The sequence below is a fragment of the Amia ocellicauda genome, chromosome 7 (genome assembly GCF_036373705.1).
Source record: "Amia ocellicauda isolate fAmiCal2 chromosome 7, fAmiCal2.hap1, whole genome shotgun sequence".
Taxonomy (NCBI): domain Eukaryota; kingdom Metazoa; phylum Chordata; class Actinopteri; order Amiiformes; family Amiidae; genus Amia; species Amia ocellicauda.
In genome coordinates this window covers 10,166,374-10,188,233 of record NC_089856.1, presented here as the reverse complement: position 1 = coordinate 10,188,233, position 21,860 = coordinate 10,166,374, and the positions used below count along the sequence as shown (strand labels likewise).

The 21,860-nt window shown below is 43.5% G+C and overlaps 1 protein-coding gene across 2 annotated transcripts in view; it reads right to left on the bottom strand.

Moving 5' to 3' along the window:
* col2a1b (collagen, type II, alpha 1b) overlaps positions 1-21,860 on the bottom strand; it is a 50,635-nt gene that overhangs the window by 24,736 nt on the left and 4,039 nt on the right. Inside the window, exons 2-20 of one of the 2 annotated variants that reach the window (XM_066708297.1) lie at positions 21,335-21,541; positions 19,966-19,982; positions 19,294-19,326; positions 18,559-18,591; positions 18,379-18,432; positions 16,329-16,430; positions 15,487-15,564; positions 13,086-13,130; positions 10,964-11,017; positions 9,946-9,999; positions 9,313-9,366; positions 8,602-8,655; positions 8,265-8,318; positions 8,020-8,064; positions 7,531-7,584; positions 6,882-6,926; positions 6,274-6,327; positions 2,936-3,034; positions 2,367-2,411 (exon numbers count right to left, since the gene is read on the bottom strand). In XM_066708297.1, the coding sequence (XP_066564394.1) occupies positions 2,367-2,411; positions 2,936-3,034; positions 6,274-6,327; positions 6,882-6,926; positions 7,531-7,584; positions 8,020-8,064; positions 8,265-8,318; positions 8,602-8,655; positions 9,313-9,366; positions 9,946-9,999; positions 10,964-11,017; positions 13,086-13,130; positions 15,487-15,564; positions 16,329-16,430; positions 18,379-18,432; positions 18,559-18,591; positions 19,294-19,326; positions 19,966-19,982; positions 21,335-21,541 (1,181 nt within the window). The remainder of the gene's footprint in view (positions 1-2,366; positions 2,412-2,935; positions 3,035-6,273; positions 6,328-6,881; positions 6,927-7,530; positions 7,585-8,019; positions 8,065-8,264; positions 8,319-8,601; positions 8,656-9,312; positions 9,367-9,945; positions 10,000-10,963; positions 11,018-13,085; positions 13,131-15,486; positions 15,565-16,328; positions 16,431-18,378; positions 18,433-18,558; positions 18,592-19,293; positions 19,327-19,965; positions 19,983-21,334; positions 21,542-21,860) is intronic. The other variant, XM_066708298.1, reaches the window with a different exon arrangement.

Below are 21,860 nucleotides of genomic sequence, written 5' to 3'. Positions count from 1 at the left end.
AAGTGTGGTGCAATTATTATTTTATACTTCACATAATGCTTGGCTGAACTTTGTCTGGCAGGGTAGCTCAACTCCCCGACTTCCCCCATGGTATACAAAAAGAAAAAGGAAAATCTTTCGTGAGTTTAAGGCATGTGAAAACCGGATCTAAAATGCTTTGCAGAGAAGGAAGTTTCCCGAGCTTGGTACAGGGGCACATAGAAGAGCCATGTGGATATTTCGGCCTCTCTCTGCAGTAGCTATTTACCCCCAGAGGCAACCTCTTGTTGGGGCATGCCCTCAGCAGACCGCTGCCGGTTACAAGCGTGTGAGCGTGGGCGGCGCTTCTGGGAGTTGCCGGGGAGATGGTAACGGCTTTTGACAGCAAAAACAATTGATTGGATTGATAACAATTTCTCTGCTGGAGGATTTCAGTTCACTGGTTGCAAATGTTAGCGTTATTCTGAGCACGAGGTTCTACAGCAGTAGGAATGAAAAAAGATCTGATGGTGATCCATTCTGCTTCTAACTGCTCCTCCGAATCCAAAATGGCTTCTAGTGATCAGAGGTCTACTGTGGAACGGTGTACAATGTTGATAAAGAAGCTCAAACGCCACCAGTGTTTCTCAGGCACAAAGTCGCAAATTCTAAGATCTGACAGGCGTATAACGAGCACAGGAACATCAGAGGCCTACAATACATGAGATTAAGGCCCCAGACCAAAAGCAAAACTCTGCCCTACCTCGCAAATGGCAAATTATAAACCTGTACTCAATTGTGGTGGGATTTTCTGTCAGAATTTAGTTTCTACTACTGATACATAAAAACACAACAGGGTACAGGTTTGTAACTTGTGATTCACAGTGTAGGGCATAGCATTCACTGGGTCTAGGCCATAGTCATGCACGTGTTGATATATGATGCTAGTCTGATTAATTAAAAGCACTGAGTGTTTCTATACCCATCAAAGAAGCTATCAATTTTTATTTTCAGCAAAGCTTTTTAATCCCCAGAATTGAGTGGAAAATAATAATTTCCAAATCTGGTGCCAAAGCATCCCAAGTGGTTTTAATTAGAAACCCCAGAATGCAGCAGGCTGTGCAAAGTGTCCTGCAGATGACATCCTAAGGAGAGCTCTGTAAATCATTCTTCACTGGTCAAGAAGTCCAAACCTCCTGCAATGAGGGAAAAATACGGAGGCTACCTACTGGGGTGGCGCAGAGAAACCAGAGGTCTGTCTTTTTCTTGGGAGAAGGAGTTTACTTCAGACATCTCATGAAAGTGAGGGTGTGTGACTTCCTCATAGCTTTGGTTATCATGGTCTTAAAATTATGTTTTCCTTCAGATGAACTTATGATTAATAATATTCAGTAACCCTTAAACTTTTTACTGTTATCTTTCTGTTTGTATGTCTGTACTAGGGAATCCAATCCTGGGATCCCAGACAATTTTCTAGTCCTGAAATACCCGGGATCAAGGGACTTTCACCAATGAAAAATGTGACGCTGCAGTAATTCTTGTACTCCGTGCTGTAAGCTATTTATAAAAGAAAATGTGCAAGAATTAATATACAGGCTTGTCATCTGTGCCGCACAAGCACCTGCAGATGTAGCCCGAGTTCAGCCAATCAGCAGAGCAGCTGAAGTTCAGGAGCTGTGTGAGCGACGCAGCAGCACCATCGAGTGACGAACTGCGTCAACACAGAACTGTTCCTCTTTGAAAGCACAGGGGGACGGGGGCTGAACCTGCTATTAACTTTAACTTTCTGATGTCAACTCTGCCAAACCAGTGTGGAATCTGAAATCACATTTTAGCCGCATGTGTTCTGTACACGCAATGGTCTAAAAGATACAATTGACTTTAGCTTTCTTCGTTCTTTTTTTCTTAATTGCTATATTAAGAAACAGATGATAAACAAAAACTAAAAACCATATTGTATATAATGTTTAACTGCTCCGTGTATGTTTTAGTGTAGTAGTAGTAGTCTAGTGCTTGTGGCTGTTTTGTGCGCAAATGTGCATTTGTCTACATTCATGCCTTAACTATGTTTTCTCGATTGTTACATAAAAAGCATGGCTTATTCTAGTATATAATGGCTTTTAAATAGATTAGTGTAGTATATAGCCTACATTATAGTTCGTCTCATCTCTAGGCTACTTAGTAGTACAACAATCTGTTTATTGTTGTACAACAATCTGATTCAATGCGATCCGTGACGTGATACATACATAAAAACGTTAACGATTCCCTAGTCTGTACTGTGGCTCTAAGTGTCCAAAGTTGAAATCAGACGCAGTGTTGTAGCTTTATGAAGGGTAAAATCATGGAGCAGAATATGAAGTCCTTAATGAGCAGGTTGACAACAGAAGAGAGGAAATTATACTTACAGCTGATCCTTTAGCGCCAGGAATACCATCAGTACCAGGGTTGCCCTACACAGAGAAGAGAGGAACAAAGTGAAAATGATATACATTTTTAAATGTTTTTACAGTGTACAGGGACTCTTAAATTTATATAATGAAAAGTGTAAGTAATACTTCTAAATCTGACTCGTGCTGTTGTATTTATGGGGTTGGTGCTGACAAGTGTAAAATGCGGTGTGACGGAAATATTCAGTACAGATATTGCCCAATGTTGTTGTTGGCATTCTCTGGCTGCTCTAAGCTGTATGCAGTGAGTACCGCTGGGAGAAAGAGCGTTACTGCTACACTGACTTGTTTTGTAGTCCAAATCATCCCAATTGGAAGATGGCACACATGCTTGAGATTAAAACTGAGGATATAGACCAACTACAGTATTTTCTCTCTGCATATACTTTTCAGGGCAGTCCTGTGCAGGCTGTGGTTTGGGACCTATCGTGTATGTGTGTGTGTCTTTGCAGTGCCTGGTCTCTCTAAGCAGCTTCTGACAGCTACGCTGGACAGTGGACTGGACACCGTGGCCATGGGGTACTCACAGAGGCGCCGGATGGGCCGGGAGATCCTGGGGTTCCTGACTCTCCGCGGGGCCCCTGAGCACCCTCGGGACCACGTGCACCGGTGGGACCTGCTTCACCCTGGAGGGACAAAACAGGACAGGTTTAGCCACCTCCTCACCTGCACTACAACTCAGCACTGAGCAATCACCTCAACCCTGCACTATGGGACTGACCCACAGAGTGTCTCACACAGATAATCGGTGCAAGTTTGAGCATGAAATCGAATCATCCACCTCGTGCTTGATGCATACTAGGGGGATGTGCTGCACTCCTCACATGACTTCTTTGCCACCTGGAACACTGGCAATATATATAAATAAATCTATATATATGTTTTTTAAGTTGATTTCTCTTCTGCACAGATGAGTCCTTCAGACTACTACAAAATCTATAATTATCAACATCAACAATCAATTAAGTTGCTGAACTCTTTGCAGTCTGGTTTTCAGTTTATATATGCTGGGGCCTAGACCAAACCCAAACTTTATCCTACCCACAAATCGTAAATTACAAACTTGCACCCTATTTAATTTATGGTCAGAAGCCACTTTCTACTATTTATAAATAAAAACTTGGGTAGGTCAAAGTTATTAATCAACCTACATCCTTGCCCAATGTAATTAAATCAAAAACTAATACTGAGCAAAAATGATATACAATATTTATTCTGAGTTCTGAAATAATAATTAAAACAATAAGATGTCTGTTCTTTTACAGCTAGGCTTGCGGTTAAAAGCTACTCTCAGGGGCTGTCCTAAAAGTGCACTACTCACATCCAAGCGCATAATGCGTTCCAGACCTACAGTAAGGGATCGCTGCCAATATCCACAGTCACACAACCAAATGTTATGGTCCTACAGTCCCCGCCCCATCTCTCTGTTTGTCATCACTCCATGAGCCAATCAGAGCCTGCTAGGGAGGTTCAGGGCCTCCATGTGTGGCAGCCTGGGTGAATGGAATTCCTTGCCTTGTCTCCCTTTTAGTTGTTTGCACGGCATTACATCATAAGCATCGCGGTTGTCTAAGGCGGCCCGTCACCTGCAACCGCAGCGTATTCTGTGCTTACGTCACCGGTCTCTGTTCCCCAATATGGCAGCGGAAGGAAGGTAAATTCTCATTTGTTTCTGTGGGGATGGAACCTAACTGGAAAGCCTGCCCCTGTGTGAATTGCTTGCTCTGTATTTAGAGGGCCAATGCTACTGGACTCTGTTGTGCAGATTTATCAAGAATAGGAAGGACAGGAAACATTGCACATCTAGGCCGAGCTCCAGTTGACGGCCATGCTTCCAACATGCACCTGCACAATCCCACGACTCTGATTACACTATTGGACAGATTACACCAGTGTCAACGGGACATCCTGCCAATAGGGCCGAGAATAACATTGGGTTTTTGCATAGGATTTAGGTCTTGCCCACAGCAGAAGATTCACTAAGGTGTCTGGTGACTTCTTTTTGGTTTGTGATAAACTGGGATTCATGGTCAACGATGCCCTACAACATTACATTATTGTGGACTTGCTTTGGTTGCTGTGGCTCTTGCAGCTGGATGTACACATAAAAGGATCAAGGAAAGCCGGGAGCGGTTTGAGAAAGTGCGGGACACTGAGGTTCCCCCAGCCTGCCTGAATGGCACCAGGCCCCGGGATTCTCCGAGGGCAGAGGTCCGTTTTACAGACTGACTGCTCTCTAAGCCCCTTCCCCGCTGTGCTCTGAAAGCTCCCGTTTTGTTTTGATCACAGGATTCCTGAGCTAGGCCTCCAACCTGTCTGGTCACCACGGCAACTGCTGAAACCAGACCTCCAGGGGGAACAATAACGAGAATAAAAGCCGAGAAAAAGGGCCCGGACGGTCTCCTGGCTTCCCAGATTAAGAAAAACAAACTGTGGGAATGTAGAGAGGAACGGAAGTCTAATCCCTTTTCGATTCCCAGGCTGGGAGATTCAAGGTCCTCGGTGTCTGACCTGCCCCTCCCACCGGTTCATTAAGCCCTGTAATTACAGTAGTTGAGGAGCCACTTTCCCTGTGTGACACGACTGCACTCCCCACAGAGCTACACAGAGCTGACAGAGCGGCACTGCTAGCGTACACTCGGCAGGAATCATGCGAAGAGGGGAGAAGATTTCTGTAAGATTATGGAGGTGGTCCAACCTCTCGCCTCAGCACAACCTTTATAGCACTGCGCTTTCTTCTTCATTTTTATTCTATTATCATTATTACGTTATTATTATTATTATTATTATTATTATTATTATTATTATTATTATTATTATTATTATTATTAATAGTTATCTGAAACTATTTAAAATGGGAAAATCTCTGATTGTTTTCTATTTTATCACATTTACATTTAGGACCGTCCATCTCCATCGATTGGAGTCCTAGACTTTCTGAAAGGATTATTGGAAACAGCTTATTGGAAAATATGCTCCCTTCCCCTTGGCCCTTGACTGTGACCTAACATCTTGTCTGCACTCAGCTTTTACAATCCAGGATGTAAGACCTCATATATTGTATACACTTGTGTAAATTGGAATGTGTAAAATGTATTATGCTTTGAATTGCACTGTATTATGTAAATTGGAATTTGTAATGTTTTATGCCTGAACTGCACTGTATTTTTGCACTTTGTATTGTGCTTATATTTTGTAAGTTGCCCTGGATAAGGGCATCTGCAAATAAATAAATAATAATAATAGGGGAAGGATACCCCCCAAGATATTTTAAGACACAACTCTAAATCCCTTAATGATTTAATTAAGTCACACCCGCTACCTTCTACCAAACTGCCAGCAGACCTGCTATCCACTGTCTGTTTGCTATTTCGGGAGAATAAATCAAACTCAACCAAAAAAAAAAGAAAAAAGAAAAAAAAAAAACTTCATAAATTTTCCACACAGATGGCAGCTTTTAACAGATTTAACTGCCTCTGTCTCAAGTTTCACTTTTCTTTGAGAGCCTCGAGGAATGAAAGAATGTGGCTCTCTAGTCTAAATACCTCTTTCTTTTTTCTTTTTAACAAGGCAGAAATATATTTAGAAATATCTGCCTAGCTTTACCCCCAAGAAAAGGGGGTATTTCATTCTGGTTGGGGGGAAAATAAATAAATATAAAATCCTTTCAAATATTTTCCTATACCTGCTTCAGAAAATAATAATAAAAAAATGTATAATAACTTCCCTCAGAGGAAGAGTGACCGGCATAATGAGATCAAGACAGACAGAAGCACAGATTTCAGTGAACCCATCACGGGTCGAAGGGCTAGCGTTCCTCCTCCCCAGCTGTGTCTAAACCCTGCCTGGGAGAACAGCCACATACCTTAGAACCAGGGGAACCTGGGAAGCCTGGAGCTCCGGCTGGGCCAACGGGTCCCTGAGAGAGAAAGAGAGAGAGAGAGTCAGTTAGTGATCACATGGTGTAGCAATATGCCCCTCTGCCTCCTCAACCCCCCCGCCTACAACACTAACATTAACTGAGAATAGTCAGGACTGCCTGCTGCTGATGTTATCTTGGCACCAGCTTTGGTGGACTTGAAAAGAACAGCAGGGAATTCTGTAGCTCCCGACTCTGTGAGGGGCATTCATACATCATCTACATTTCTGAGCCGAGGAGTACCACGGCCAGGATGTGACAGGGGCGCGACAGCCGAGGAATGGCCCAGGCCGCAGGGTGTGGGCCTTTCACTGCGCCCCAAATTGAGCTTATAGAAAACGGCAAGTAACGTAGGACTCTTTACTGCAGTCCTGCGTTGATTCCCTTTTCATTGTGAGCATCAATCCATTGACTGGTATTGAGCTATGGGGCCTTACATTGACTCTGAGTGGCCTTGAGCCTATAAACAGGAACTGAGTAATCTTTAGACGATACACGTTGGGCCACAGAGGAGGTGTGGATAAGCATATTGATGGTTTAGTGATCATACTTACTGGGGGACCAGCAGGGCCAGGCAAACCATCATTACCACGAGCACCCTGCAACAGAGAGAGAGAGACGTATTATTAGGGCTTACTATGTAATGTCAATATTTTATTTCAGTAGAAGACACTGTAATAGTTATATTTCTATGATACAATTATACATGCATGCAGTGATAGGTGTGAAAGAAAATTCATATTTGATGGCTGCTGTAACATATAATTATGATGCTAGCCACCAGTCAATTTGTGATTCAAATGTGGCTGAACAGCACAAATGCTCTGGGCCCACCTATGGGACTGTTGTGGACAGTATGTGTGCGGATGTGTGTCTCAAGTAATGATCCGGGCTGAGGGCTATAGGAAAAAAAGATTTGAAACTGACTAGTTCATTGCTCTGGCAGGTGCATCATTTTGTGTGTCCAAAAGAAATAGGCTTCTTTTTATCACTAATTAATCCTCATTAATCCTCTTCAACAGTTGCATCATTTGAGTCATTTACAACACTAAAAAATAAACGTGTCAGTTTTCTTTACATACTGTTTTCGCCAATGATGTCAGCTCACTTTTTCTCATCTTGAGTTTTCATGACCATGGTTTGACAACACTGACCAGCAGTTTTAAGCTAGGCTGAAATGGAGACTGGGGACGGGATACTCACAGCAGCACCGGAGGGTCCAGGACGGCCTCTCTCGCCAGGCAGGCCACGGGGTCCCTGGATCACAGCACAGAGGAAGACACAAGTATCACTGACATGCCATCTACACCAGTGACAGACCTGCAGGGCTCGTGCAAAGACACGCGCCCTGTTTTGCACAACATAGGACACCTATCCTTTCTTTATTCTACATCTCAGCATACATAGGGCCCGCAAGAAAATACTAATTAATTCATAATGGTATTTTTATTAATCCGAAAAGTGGCTTTGCAGTGTCAGTCTGAAGGCCCCAGTTTTCCACAAGTGGGCGCCCTCTCAATGTGCTTCATGCACTAGGGACAGAACACCTGGCTAAACACTAACCTTTAAAATGTGACTTATCTCATAACGTTAAACACTATGTCCGTCAGACAGCTGAGTGGTCTGGGCCGGACCTCCCTATCTGCACCCCACTGTAGAAGGGGTGTGTGGTGTGAAGGAGGAGTCACTCACCATGGGTCCAGGGGCACCGTTCTCACCGGGAGCACCAGCCTCACCCTGCAGGGACACGGAAAGGTCAAGTCATCAATTGCTTACCAACTGGATATTTACAAAATCGTAAAACGAAATTAAAAGAGTAAGAAAACAAACAGATTATTCCATGTTAACACTAAAATTTATAAAACAGGATTAAAAAAGTACAGAATATGGAAGCCGTCCTATGGTGCAGCCGTACAGAACGGGGATGGCATGCCTACCTTTGATCCTGCAGCTCCGGTCTCTCCCTTTGTGCCATCAAGACCTGGGTATCCCTGTGTAGGAGAGAGAGAGAGGAAAGGATGAGTCCAGACTGATCACTGTACACTGATAGGAGCCTAGTTTACCCACCACAAAGGACAATGACAACAAGCATTATTACATAACAAGAGTCTTCTCTGCTTAAAAGATTCTTCTGTACATTATGCATACAGAACTAAAGGTGATGTCATTTCCTCTACAAATCCTTGCCCAGTAGAGTTCACTAATACAGGGAAGTCCACCTCCTCCAGTCAGTTATTAATCCCCCAAATCCCCCCAAAAATTCCCCATACTGACCCTGTGTCCCTTGATCCCAGGCAGGCCAGGAGTTCCTGGGAATCCACGAGCACCCTGGGAGATAAAGAGGAGAAGACCAGTTTTCAGAGACAGAAGCAACACACATTGCAATAATACAGCCAGACCTCAGAGCGCTTGTCTGAGCTGCTGTCAATCCACTAATGCTCTAAAGCTGTAACCCTGCTTTGCATTGAGGGACAGAGACTCCAATTACTGGATGCTCAGTGGCCAAACTCACTCATTTTAACTAATTGTTGTTCGATGATGATGATGATGATGATAATTAGGAAGTGTTGCTTTTTCAATAGAAGCAGGCAGTAGACTAGTACAGAAAACTAAAACCAAACAAAGGCCTTGTACTTTTAGATTAGATTTCAGTTCTTTGAGTTCTGTACTTCTTGTCCAGTCTGGTACTAAAGACACTTTCTGATGTAATCCAACATTTTAGATACAGACGGCGGCTATAATTGCTCCACTGCTGCTCACAATACACTGGATGATCTTACTCTTGCCCTTCTGCCAAGTCTTCAAAAGGCTCCTCAAGATAACAACAGGCTAAACTATCCCTTATGACAAGGCAACGGCCCGATTGCTCTTGTAAAAATGCACTTAAATTAAAGATATTGACTTTAAGTATTTATTCATCCCTAAATTGAGATGACATATATTTTTGCCCAGTCCTGGCCCTCAGTGCCCCCCCAAGATAGTTACCTGAGGCCCAGAAGGTCCACGCTCACCAGCTTTACCAGGCTTGCCAGCTTCACCCTATACAAGAGAGACACAAAGCTGCACTGAGACAGAGCCCACACTGATGCTACACTGCCACCAAATGGATCACACATCTATGGGTCTATATATATATATATATATGATATTCTACATTTCTCTCTATTTCTCTGTATTCTTTTTATCATGGGTTTAGAACCAGTGTATTGTGTAGTGAACTGTATTCGGATTCACAAAGGTTTGTTAAGTTTGCGTCTGCTATGAAAAGGCACGAATGAGTAAAGGCAATGAGCAGTCTTTTGTATATTACTGATGTCCTCATGGTTTTAAATGGGATTTACTCTTAACACACAGTGCCCCCCGGTGGTCACATGCCACTATTTAAAATGCTGTCTTTATGGACATCTGCCATCTGGTGGACACAGACTTCAAGTGCATTGTTCCAACTTCAAAATCTCATGCAGCTTTCTGCCTATCCCATGGTTCCATGATCTTCATGTGGGGAAAATACAGCTGGATGCAAACATTAACATTTAAAAGTTTTGATAATCCTGTCCTCATGTTAAGCTGTTACTGGTGTGAGTGTCTGGCAGTGGCGGTGGCACCAAAAATACTCACATCATCTCCAGGTTTGCCGGAAGGTCCAGGGGGGCCACGGGGACCCATTGGGCCCTGTTGACAGAGGCAACAAAACACAGATCTGGTTAGATCACAGTGGTAAGAGCATTTGGGCCTGCATTGGTATCAAACTGTCAACACAACACATTTTTGTTTTTACACAGGAAACTTCAGGTAAGAATTAACATACAACAGATGGTATAAAAACAAACCAACTAACTAATGAATAAATACATAATTCAATCATGCTAACATCCAAAACATCTTATTGTGGATATCACATTTTGAAACACAAAAAGAGAAATGGAAGATGTTGAGATCAAGACAAAATGTGTTATTTATCTACCTAATGATTTGATTTTAATTCCTCTTAAAGAAGGAGTTTAAACACAGCGAGAGGGTGTTCTGGAGGGAGCCTGCATGTATGTTGTGTAACATGTGATGCCATTCATCTGTATCGTTGGAAAGCTGCCACTGGCCTTCCAATCCCTGTGAGCTTCCCTGTTCCTCGTCTGTAAAGGAACCTACCGATCTAAAAAAGCACCAATTCCTAAAGACCTGGGAACGGGGCCCCTCAGTTGAGTCAAGAGATCAGTTGGAAAGGCCTAAAGATGCACAAGTCTGTATTTGGGGTCAGCTTGGTGACAAATCTCAGGACAGATCAACAAAATTCCCACACTTTTTGGTCTGTGGTTCTTCATGAAATGCTATAGTGGAGGAAAAATTAAAAACCTTGCCAATGGGATTTGCAGGTAGATTTAACTCAAATACAAAGCCGTCTCCATCTGATGTCCAGCAGTTACCAGGCACAGTGAAGTGGCCAGTACACAGGTAGCGTTTTCTTGTCTGCCAGTTTCCAGCTGATTTTAATTGAACATAATGGCCTATTTTCTGTGGCTTCGCTCTGGCTGCCTGGCGGGGTCACCCGAGCCCTTGTCGTTCTAGTCCTGCCCGTACAGCACAGTGGATCAGAGCCTCGGTATGATATGTCAGAGTGGCGGCACGGGATGATACTTACAGAAGAACCAGGTTCGCCGGGCTCTCCGGGGTTACCTTGGAAACCTTGGGGACCCTGCAATTGAGAGGACAAGCGGTTAGGAAGACACTCATGAGGAACACAACAAACTGCATTGGACCCAAGCTGTTTCGGCCCCAGACCTCTTCAATGGAATGCAAGGAGAGGTTTGTAAAAACTGTATTACTATTGACATAAGAAAAATAATGCTCTGTAACTCAGTAACTCTGCGCTCCGTTTTGTTCGGGCAGTAATCCAAAATATATATATAAGAAATTAGGATTACAAAGCATCTAGACCGTTACTGGAAGAGGGACAGTGTGGAAGATCTAGAAGTGCTAGAGCATGCCATTATTAAAGAATGAATACATATTTCCGCTGTAGACGTAAGATCGTCTGGGTATTTAATTAAGTCAAACGTGTGTTATTTATTTATTTATTATAATTTTTCCCAAAGAGACTGGGCTTCAGGATGTTTATCCAGGACCACAGATCGCCCAGTCAAGACAATAAAAGATCGCCATGCATATAAAGTGCAAGTATAATGAGAAAAGGCATCCCTGCAAGGCACCGATCATGTAAATGGACAACTGAAGTGTCTGTTATTTGTGCTAAAGGCAAGTTAAGTAAAAATCACTTCTACAGGTTCCAAAAGGGAGGATGGGGACTAAATCAAATTTTAAGGTAGAGATTTTCTAAGTAATCTCACAGTCTAATCTAAGCTTGTCTGTTATTTATGGTGCAATGTCCCATATCTGTTGTCAGCTCAATTTAAGTCAGTGAAAAGCTTAAAAGTGCTTTTTTAATTTGGCTTGATCCAGATATACTTTACCATTTTCACCTGGATACACGGGGGGGGGGAGAAAAGTTCCTTATTCAGACATATTTGGAACTGAAGGAGGATTTCAGTGCTTTTAAGTACTGTATCTTATTTTTCCTCAGGATGCTCATCAATCCCCCCCTCCCTACCCACATGCCAAGGGCCTCTAGTGGTAACAAAGAAAAACACGCCCTATAAATGCCATAGCCTCCTTCTAAATCATTTTAACTGCTTGCCAAATCACTCAGCTAGGCCTCAGACCTTTGCAGCGAAATGCAGGGTGTGTCTGAAACTACTGTTCCTCTCCTGCTACTAATTCAGTGTCATGCTTTTAACAGCCCACCAAAGAAATCCCAGCCACTCTTGATGGCTTCACGTGACAAAGTTGTGAAAGTTGGGCTGTTTTTTAAGAGGGAGGGCATATATTCCTGCCAGGAGATTTGGGGCCTGTGAAAACTAAATTGTCAGTTTGAATGTGTCTCAAAAAGAGAAGAGCCCTCAGGACTCCCTGACCTATAAGATGAAAGGCTTTAATAAAAGTATTTGGGTTTGATGTACTATCCTGCTGTCAGTTTTTTTTCCCCACAGGCTGTTGTGTGTGTGTGTGTGTGTGTGTCACGCCTTCTTTAATGGGATTAATGTAATACAGTCCAACATCTAAGATGACACTTAAAACTCTTAGAAGCTTAGACTCAATATGTGTCTGAGAGATACAATATAGCATGTGGTATGTAAAGAACACTTAAAAAGCCAGGCTTAATTACAGCACCGCTCAACGCTAATGTACCGTGCCCTAATGGATGCCGTGGAGCCATGTCTGAAGCGAAATGCTCGGTCACCCATAGGCTACTGTAAACACAGGGCATGAATTAGCAGTTAATGGGCTTTCGGATACACACACAGCCCACCGTTATGAGGCCTTGACTGAATAAACAGGTCTGGTCTGGAATGGCGGGGAAAATCCCCCAGGAGTTCTCCTTGTGTTCAACTTGAGTTTGCCCCAAATGTTTCGCCCAATGTTATTAGTATTTATTATGTATAAAGACTTCCAACAAAATGAACTGGTTTGAAAGCAGAAGGCAGCAACATGTCTGCCTGCATTTGGTAATTACAAATAATTTTAGTTGAACATGGTGTTCAAAATGGGGTGTTTAAGATACTTTACGAGGAAGTATGTTGTGCATGCAGTCAGAGCTACAGACTGAGGTTGAATGTGAAGTAGGGTAAACACAGCTTGGGACCAATATACAGTTTCCTTACTTCATATTTATTTTAATTAATATTATTGGTGTTTTAAGTACTTACAGGAGATCCAGTGGGGCCAGGTGGTCCCCGGGGACCCATAGGGCCCTGTGAAATAAAGCAGAGAGTGAGATTAGAGTGACCATCTGACACTGGCACACAAACACATTTCAAAGCTCATGCTCCACAATGTACAAGTGCAGACTGTATTTTAGATTCCTCAAATCCACCCAGAATGTTTTTTTCCTTTCCAATTTCTGCTCCCCCCACACCCCTCAGAAAAACGTTGTCCGTTTTGCCCCACAGCACAAAAATAGCTCAGCACCTCACCTGTCAGAATCCCAAATCATACATTCCTCAGACTCACAGACACACAGACATAGACACACACACAGGCTAACACACACACAAACACACACACACACACACATCTCCTGTGCTGGAGTCATTATCTGCAGCTGTGTAAGAGGAGCTTGAGTGCCTTATTTTAAACAGTGTTATGAAATGAAAACAATTATGCTTTTAATTAGACCCCCTTGTGACCAGTTTATACGGCTTAATGTTTTTTCTTTTAAGAACCTTTGTGTGGTCATTGTAACATTACCTAACCCTGTTCAGACCTTTTCTCAGAAATACATGACTGTTCTCCATTTTTCAGTGCAACGTGGGAAACAGGAAGTGAAACTAGTGTCTTAATTGTTTTCTTTTTCTAAATATTCTCTTATTTCTGCACATCTACCTGTATCAGAAGCTGTAAGATTGGAACCCTCGGTCTCACCTTTCTTAAGACCAGAGAGCATTTTAATGGAGGCCGAACAAGGTAAATGACTTCAATGTCTCATGAATAACTGGACGGTCCCTCTCCCGCAGGCTCTCGTCACTCGTGTGTCGGTGCTGTATATTCGTATATTCAATGTGACACAGAAATGTATGTATAATCCCCATTGGCAGCTACAACCTCTGTGGTGGTGATTGCAAAAGCCTCCAACAAGAGGCCAATGTAAAGGGGGTAAAAACTGTCTGTGACTCCCAGAAAAAGCTTAAACCCCCCCCATAGTGCTCCATTCAGAAAGCATTAACTCGCCAGCGCGGGGCAAGATAATCCACTGCGGATCTCGGACTGGTGATTTTTTATTTTACATGCAGGGGGATGGATTCCTGCAAAGTGTTGAAGCGGATTTAAACGCAGCCATCCTGCCCCCTGCGGCCGGCTCAAGTGCTCGTGTCCCGCGACTGTCTGTGAATGTCAGTGAATGAGCATCTCACCGAGGATGTGGCTTGTACACATGCTGGAAATTGACAGCGAGCTATGGGGGGCCGGATGCCGTGCAGACAACTCGAAGGTATGGTAATTGGAAATTGGAAAACAGGCTTTTATTTTTCAGTTTTTGATACGATTCATTTAAATTCCTGCTTTACCATTATCTGAATGTCCTGTTAATTCAATAATCCCAACTTTCAAACGTCCCCCACCCAACCAAAAGCAATCTCCATTGTCGAACTGTACATGAGCTGTAATTCTCACTCCAGGAATGTCAATCTCTGAGAGGGAAGGATGCATTCCTGAATACAAGGCTTATACTAAAACTATATTTTGTTTTACCATCTGCGGTTGGTACAAAACCACAGCGACGCTTTTGAAGAAATAGAATCAATGTTGCCCCTTTTCAGAGTTTAACTGGAAACTGTAGCCCACAATGTGAGGGCCTAATGGGTCCTGTGAATAGTCCTTGTGTGTCTGCGCTTTCAAGTGCATGTGGCTCGGTGAAGACCTGCTACAATTTCAAGTTCTCCAGGGACGGCTGTTTAAGTCATCAGGGCTGGCTTTTCAGCTGGTGCCAGGGCCGTGGGGGGTGGTGGGGCTGGCAAACACAAGCCGGCTGGTGAGTATAGCATCTGGCTTTACTCCAGCAATAATTGCTGCGGTGACCACGGGCCCGGTGGAGGCTCTTGTTTCTGTTTACACACTTCAGCACTGACAACGCGTTTTCTCCCGAAAAGGAGCCGGCGTAATCCTGGGATTTCTGCCGACACCCCCAGTCCCCTTCTCGAGTTGTTCTTGAATGCGCTAACTGTGGCAGGTTTTAAAAGTCCCATTTTGTGGTGTGTGTTTAGGTTTGATTGGCACCGCGGTGAGTGCTTTTAAACTCACTCCAGTTCCTCTCTGAAAAAGCAGGGGTTTGTTCACGCTGGCTGTTGCATCCAAGGAGGTGATTTCACATAGAATGACACCTTGCTCAGCCAATAGATTGTATTCTTAATGCAGGGTTAACGTATCAGGCTATCCCCCACACTAGAGGAAAAAATAACCAGTTCTGACTGGGGCAATGTTTAGCCAAGGGTAATTCCACAATCAAGTTGTATATGATCCTAAATCACATCGGCACCCCAACGGAGTCCATCGTTATATAATCCATTAGAGCCTGCAGTGACTCTCCCGGTTCTAATGCTGTGTGCTCCTTACCATTGGTCCTTGCATTACACCCATGTTAGCGGCACCTGCTTTCTCATCGAATCCTCCTGCCATCTGAGCAGCAAAGTTCTGCAAAAGATAAAAAGGACAGGCGGAGGTCAGTACATTTCTACAGTAATCAGGAGGGGGTTCACTGCTCCCTCTGGTGGCCACAGGTGGGTACAGCAGCCCCTTCCCTTAAATGCTGCTTCAGGGCTGTGTGTGTTGTTCAGGTTTGTTATTTCAAAACATATTAACAACTACATGGAATTCAACTGTCCATGCAGCACTGCAGGCAGCAAGCAGTTCCACCGGATATGTTAAGGTTGAGGTAACGAGTCTTGCTTCTCTCATAAAACTATTTCTGCTGCTGAAGCGATTACATGAAAAGATGATGTTACTCATAACTGTACCTCAATTCTATCATATATTATGGATCACCTCCCTAAACATGTGTCAGATATGTGTCAGTTCAGGTCCACACTCACAAACTGGCATGTATATAAACTATGTATATGTATATATATAGGCTACACACAGAGACACCCATTGATAAATACTGTTGAAGTTACTCAGTCTGAGCACAGGGGGCACTGCAGACACAAGATATATTCCACTGCCGCACTATATGAGAATGCCAGCAGAAACAGAGAACAGAGAGCTGTTGGGGGGGGGGTTGGGGCTGGGTTAATGAATCCTTCCTCTGGGCACACAAAGATCTCCCTTGTCTTAACCTCCACCCCTATAACCGCCCCCCAGTCCCTCTCCTCCCCACCCCACTCTCTCTCCTCTCTCTCGGCTGCTCAGGAGCTGGGAGCCAAGCTAGGGGTTAGCTTCTGTGGGCTGGTACTTACTCCGCCAAGGCCGGGTGGGCCGTTGGGTCCAGGGGGTCCGGGGGGTCCAGGGTTGCCAGGAGTGCCAGGCTCGCCATCTCTGCCACGGGGGCCGGGACTACCCTGGGAGGGGAAAAGAAGAGGATGGAGAGGGGTTAGCTGGACATATTCCTGATTTCCCCTGAGAGGAGCACAAATATGCTGTTAAATATATTTCAGGATGCCAGTTCAGGAGTCCCTATAGACAACTACAGAAGAGGTGCTTTTTGATTCTGCAGAATCGGGAGACTGGGAGCAAATGTGTTCCAAAGGCATGAACAAATAGGTTGAGAAATCATGAATGTCCACATACTTGCATAACTAACCAATTTTGAATGCGATGCTCCAAGAGGAATTTATGTTTTGCAGCTCACATATGAGACACAGAGCACCCTACACCGAGTCACTGTAGAACTGAACACTGGCTCAGGATTGAACTGACATTCTTATAAATCATCTCATCAGAGACCTAAAACCTGATTCTAAAAGGCTAAAAGGATCCCATGCCAAAGGATTTATTAAGTCAACTTCTCAGCATTGAATTACAAAGTCCACAGAGCCGTGAGGGGTTGCTATAATGTAAACTGGTGTACACAAAGGTATAAAAAATGCCTTAAGAGACAATGTTTCTCCTGGTACAGCTACAGACGTTTTGAGATGGGAAACTATGCACTGACACTCCTAAAATTGTTCAATTCTTGACAAATTCCTCCCACATATCCACTATGATTCCCGATTCCTAGAATAAGAATGTGCATAGCAGGCCCTGCCCCAAAACCTAAAAAGTCAAGCTGTCGAAATAATATTCATCAAGGCATCCATCCTTTTGTGTGTGTGTGTGGGAAGATTGAAGAACTGAGAGCGAAAGCTGAGTTCTGCCCGTTACCTCACTGCTGCTATTATGATGCAGCAGTTTCTAGTTATTGATTTTCAGATAAACAAGTCATAAGGGGGAGTTTAAGTTTGTTATTTCGAATTTTGGTCCGTCTCTGTCCCGGCTCAAGGAAGGAATTTGTGACAAGCCTAAGAAAAACTGATTAATCCACAGCGGGATTGGGTTGCAGAACCGCTCTGAGGAGAATTGGCAAGCTCAGACAATTCTGGCTTCACTGTTCCTCTGGGAACATCACATTTGGCTATTTTCTCTTTCAAAACCAATGAGAAATTACTCATTGCAAACAATTTGTACTGCAGCAACTACTCCCCCCCAACCAACCAAAAAAGGATAATAATTCTATTGTGATGAAGACTTCTTATTTATCTCAAACACAACAAATGTCAAGGAAAGGCCATCTAACCCTCCCCTCAAACCAGAACCACCCCCATCCTCAGGGTATCACATCAAATAATAAATATATTCTACATAAATCAGTAAAAGCTAGATCAGCTGCCACCGCTGAAACAAGCTCCAATTGTCTTCATATTAACTAATGCTGCACTTAGAATAAAGACCAACAACACACTGCATTGTTTTCCCTTAAAACCGATTTTCTTTTTCTTTTCTTTTTCCCAGGCTCAAGATAGTTGGAAAAGGATCTGAGACTGCCACTTTCTGTAGGTATTTTGGTAAACATTTCTCTGCCAAAAGGGGAGATGTGAACACATGTTTGTGCCCGTGGCGATACTGCCACTCCTGATTTAATTAGTGATGTAAAACATCGAAGGGGATCAAAGCTGACTTGTTCAGCAATACCGAATTTCCCCCAGCAGCTGAGTCTGAGCTTTTATTGCTGATCGTTTTAATGCCCGGCAAAAGCCTCGAGAGCTTAGAAGTAATGCGCCCCATTCAATTACTCTACCAACACTGCAACAAACCAAGCATATCCAACCCCACAAATTACACAGCATTACAAAGCACCACTATGTGTTTGAAAAACAAAACAAATTGTCACAAGCCCTCCTTTCTCTACAGGAGAGATTCCACACGCAATCCCAGAAAGCTGTGGAGCGGCTCGGTGTAAGAGATTCAAGCCCAAAGTCACTGATACAGAGTTAACGAAGGTGTAATATTCATCGGGATTTAGAGACTCACTTTCTCCCCCTTGTCTCCTCGTTCTCCGCGTGGTCCCTGCTCTCCAGGGGGTCCCTGTGAAGACAGTGAGGACAGGTCAGCCATTGACCACTACCTGACAGGTAGGACACAAATGCAAAAAACAAACAAACACACAACTTTTTCCAAGAAAAAAGTGAAGGAAGATTGAAAGGCACCTACCAATGGGCCCATGGGTCCTCTTGGTCCTACAACCTGAGGGGAAGACACATAACAGGAAATGTTATCACAGGTAAAGTTTGCAGGACTGGAGCTCTACATTGTTCATGCTGTCTTTCACATGGGTACGTGGAGACTGAAGGTAACATCATGTGCTTGGACCATTGCAGACTGATGGCCGAAGGGGGGAAACAAAACAAACAACTCAAATTGAGAAAAATAGCAGTGTGCCATGAGGGTGCATTTACTGTGCCCCTGAGCTGGGTGAGAAATGGACATACATCACTCTGTGCACTAGTGTCGGAAGAGTGAATGATTTCCGTCTGCTGTGCTGTGCTCGAATGCTGTCCCTTCGTGCCCAGATGTGAACTGACACAGAAATGTTAGTGTTGTTCTTGGCAGGGTATCTCCTGTGTGGGATACTGCTCTCACACACTGCACTGCCACTGCACAGACTGGCTTTCCATCTCAAATACCTGTTACATTTCCAGACTGCACATAGGTTCACAGTTCAGACAAATTATACAATGGAGTATTATTTAACCACCATCAACAATTGATTTTAAATAACAATAATGATGAAGACACTATATAATCATGTGATCCACTTGTTTGGGAAAGATCCCTGAAATGAAACCGAGACTGTGTGTGACCTGTTACTGATTACACACAACCTGTTAGGCTCTCAGTTGGTGTGTTTATTTCTGATTTCTTTAGTGTTAAAACAGGGGTACTTACATCTGTAATATCACCTGGTTCACCCTTCTGTCCCTGTATGGACAAGACAAAGAGGAAAGCACAGTTAATAATCTGTCTAGAAAAACACCAGTCTCCCAGGTGTAAACCTCACATGTAAACCACATTGCTGGGATATTTGGGGGGAATTTAGACTCTCTACAACCTGATGGAATTCCTTAATGCTCTTTCTTTTGCTGCCTCTGTATGGATTTAAGCAAAGCCAATGGAAAGCACAGTGTGCCTTTCTTCTTTTGGCCATGAAAACGGAGACAGCTGTATGGAATCAGGTGGCATAATGGAAAGAATCGGCCCCTTGTGATATATACGCATGCAGGGATGTCAGAAGTGAAAGGCCTGGATTGTATCTTTGAAACAGATTGCCTGCTTTGACGTTGGGAGACTTAAGTTCAGCTTTATTAGCTCCGATCGAGGCAGTAATAACGCCGGGTCCAATTTAAACCAAATGTTACAGCTATATTTTCTGCAGCTTTGTGACACAATCTTTGTCTTTGACTTAACTTTTACCATGGCAGGGACACAATGGACACATGCCACCCCACAATTACAACATCACTTAACCCCAGCGTCAAAGTACAGTGCCGTGCATTAAATTGTAAACAGTTAAAAGGTAACTCCAACCCAACAGAAAAAACGAACTCAGTATGTCCTCACCTTAGATCCAGGTTGCCCTGTAGTGAGGAAAGAGAAGAGAACAAAAACCAAAAATTAACAAAGCTGAACCTGGCAGGATAAAAGTCAGCATCAACACCCTTGACATTGCCTTCTACTTTTCTGGAGAACCTGGGAGAACTGTGGGAGCCAATCATCAACAAGCAGTGGAGAGACTAGGGGTGGGACATCACGGAAATATCCAAACGAACCCATCACGGCCCTCAAAAGTGTTGCCGTAAAGAGATGCATGTGGCAAATCCATCTCCAGATGCAATGAGCTTAGTGGGCTCAAGCCAAGCAAGGGGAAGTGGATATGGGGGCTAGTAGCATATTTGGCAGAGTAAGAGGTTAACACACGCAGGCATTAGGGCCAGTGTGGGACTTAGTGGCTGGTCATAGTTAATAATACAATTGTTTTTGGGTGAAACAAAAGAGTTACATTATCATGGTTGCCAGCCAATATGGTAGAACAGGTTACAAAAGCTGGGAAAGGGGGATATTAGCAAAACATATGCATTATGTATTTATTTACTTTTTCATTTAGCAAATGGTGTGGTAATCATGATTGTAATTTGATCTGTTCTGATAATTGCTGTAAAAGTAACCCTTTCCTTACACTGAACAGGTAACGATGGGAATGACATGGATGCCAAACGTCATCCAATTACAGTAGCAGTTATTGAGACATCAGTGTAAGAAAGGGGTTAAAAAAATCACTTCTAATTTCAGACATGCTGCACTCATACATTGTGCTTGGCCTCCCACAAAATATTCCATATTCTGGATTTGTGATCAAGAGGAATGTATACTTCTTTGCAAACTGCTATCCACATTGAGCCGCACTTCACCAAGAAGCAGAGAGGTCAGCTTATTTTTGTAATAAAACAATGGAAAGATCTGCGACAAATTGCCTTGAGCTTCCATGTGTTACATTTCTTCCTTTCTTATGCTCACTCTCAGTTTGGAGACATCGCTACAGGAAAGACTAGGTCTGAAACTCCAAAGCATTTCCCTAATTAGTCCCATATGCTCCTACGATTCAGATATCATTATATCTAAGCAAGATGGTTTGGAGCTAGGCTAGCCAGTTCTTGTGAGGGCTGTGAGCTTTCCTAAAGATGAGGCCATGAAAATAATCGCAAGCAATGTATGGGGGAAGTGAACTTAGAAGTGTCTTTTTCTTGGGGTGGGTGGGGTGCTGTTGTTTACTTGTTAAACAGCAAAACACACCATGGGATTGACTGCTCAGTCTCGCCAGGCTTGACATGTGACAGTCATCCATGGGTGTTTCCAATGTTTAAGAATATGCAAAAGTTCATATGAAAACATAGTAATTTATTTATGAAAGATGAAATAAATAAATTACGACCACTGGGGGAAGACTGGCCAGCAGGGCAGATGGGGCAACACTCTCCGAATGGGATCTCGGGGTTAGGGCAGTCTTTTAGCTCCTCGCAGATAATCTCATCGCACAAGACAGTCCCAGTGTCGCAAACGCAAATCCGACAGGGCTCCGGTTTCCACACATCCTTGTCGGTGTAGCGCTGGCCGTCCTGCACGCAGCTGCCCGGCTCCTCTGCGCAGGCCGGCACAGACAGATGTGCGGGAGGAAAGAGAAAGAGGTTATGACGTCAGTGGACCCGCAGCATCACTGTGCGGGAGAGCGCATGCGGGAGTCACCCATACCGATCTGCCCCCAAGTCCTACACAATATTCTGCATTTTTGGGGAAAACAAGAGCAAAAAAATAAAAAATAAATAAAACCAACCAAAACCAAAAATGAAGTGAACAAAAAGCAAAAAGGAATGTAATAGTATCGATTAATAATATTGTATGTGATTAATATTACTGTATTATTATTATTATTATTATTATTATTATTATTATTATTATTA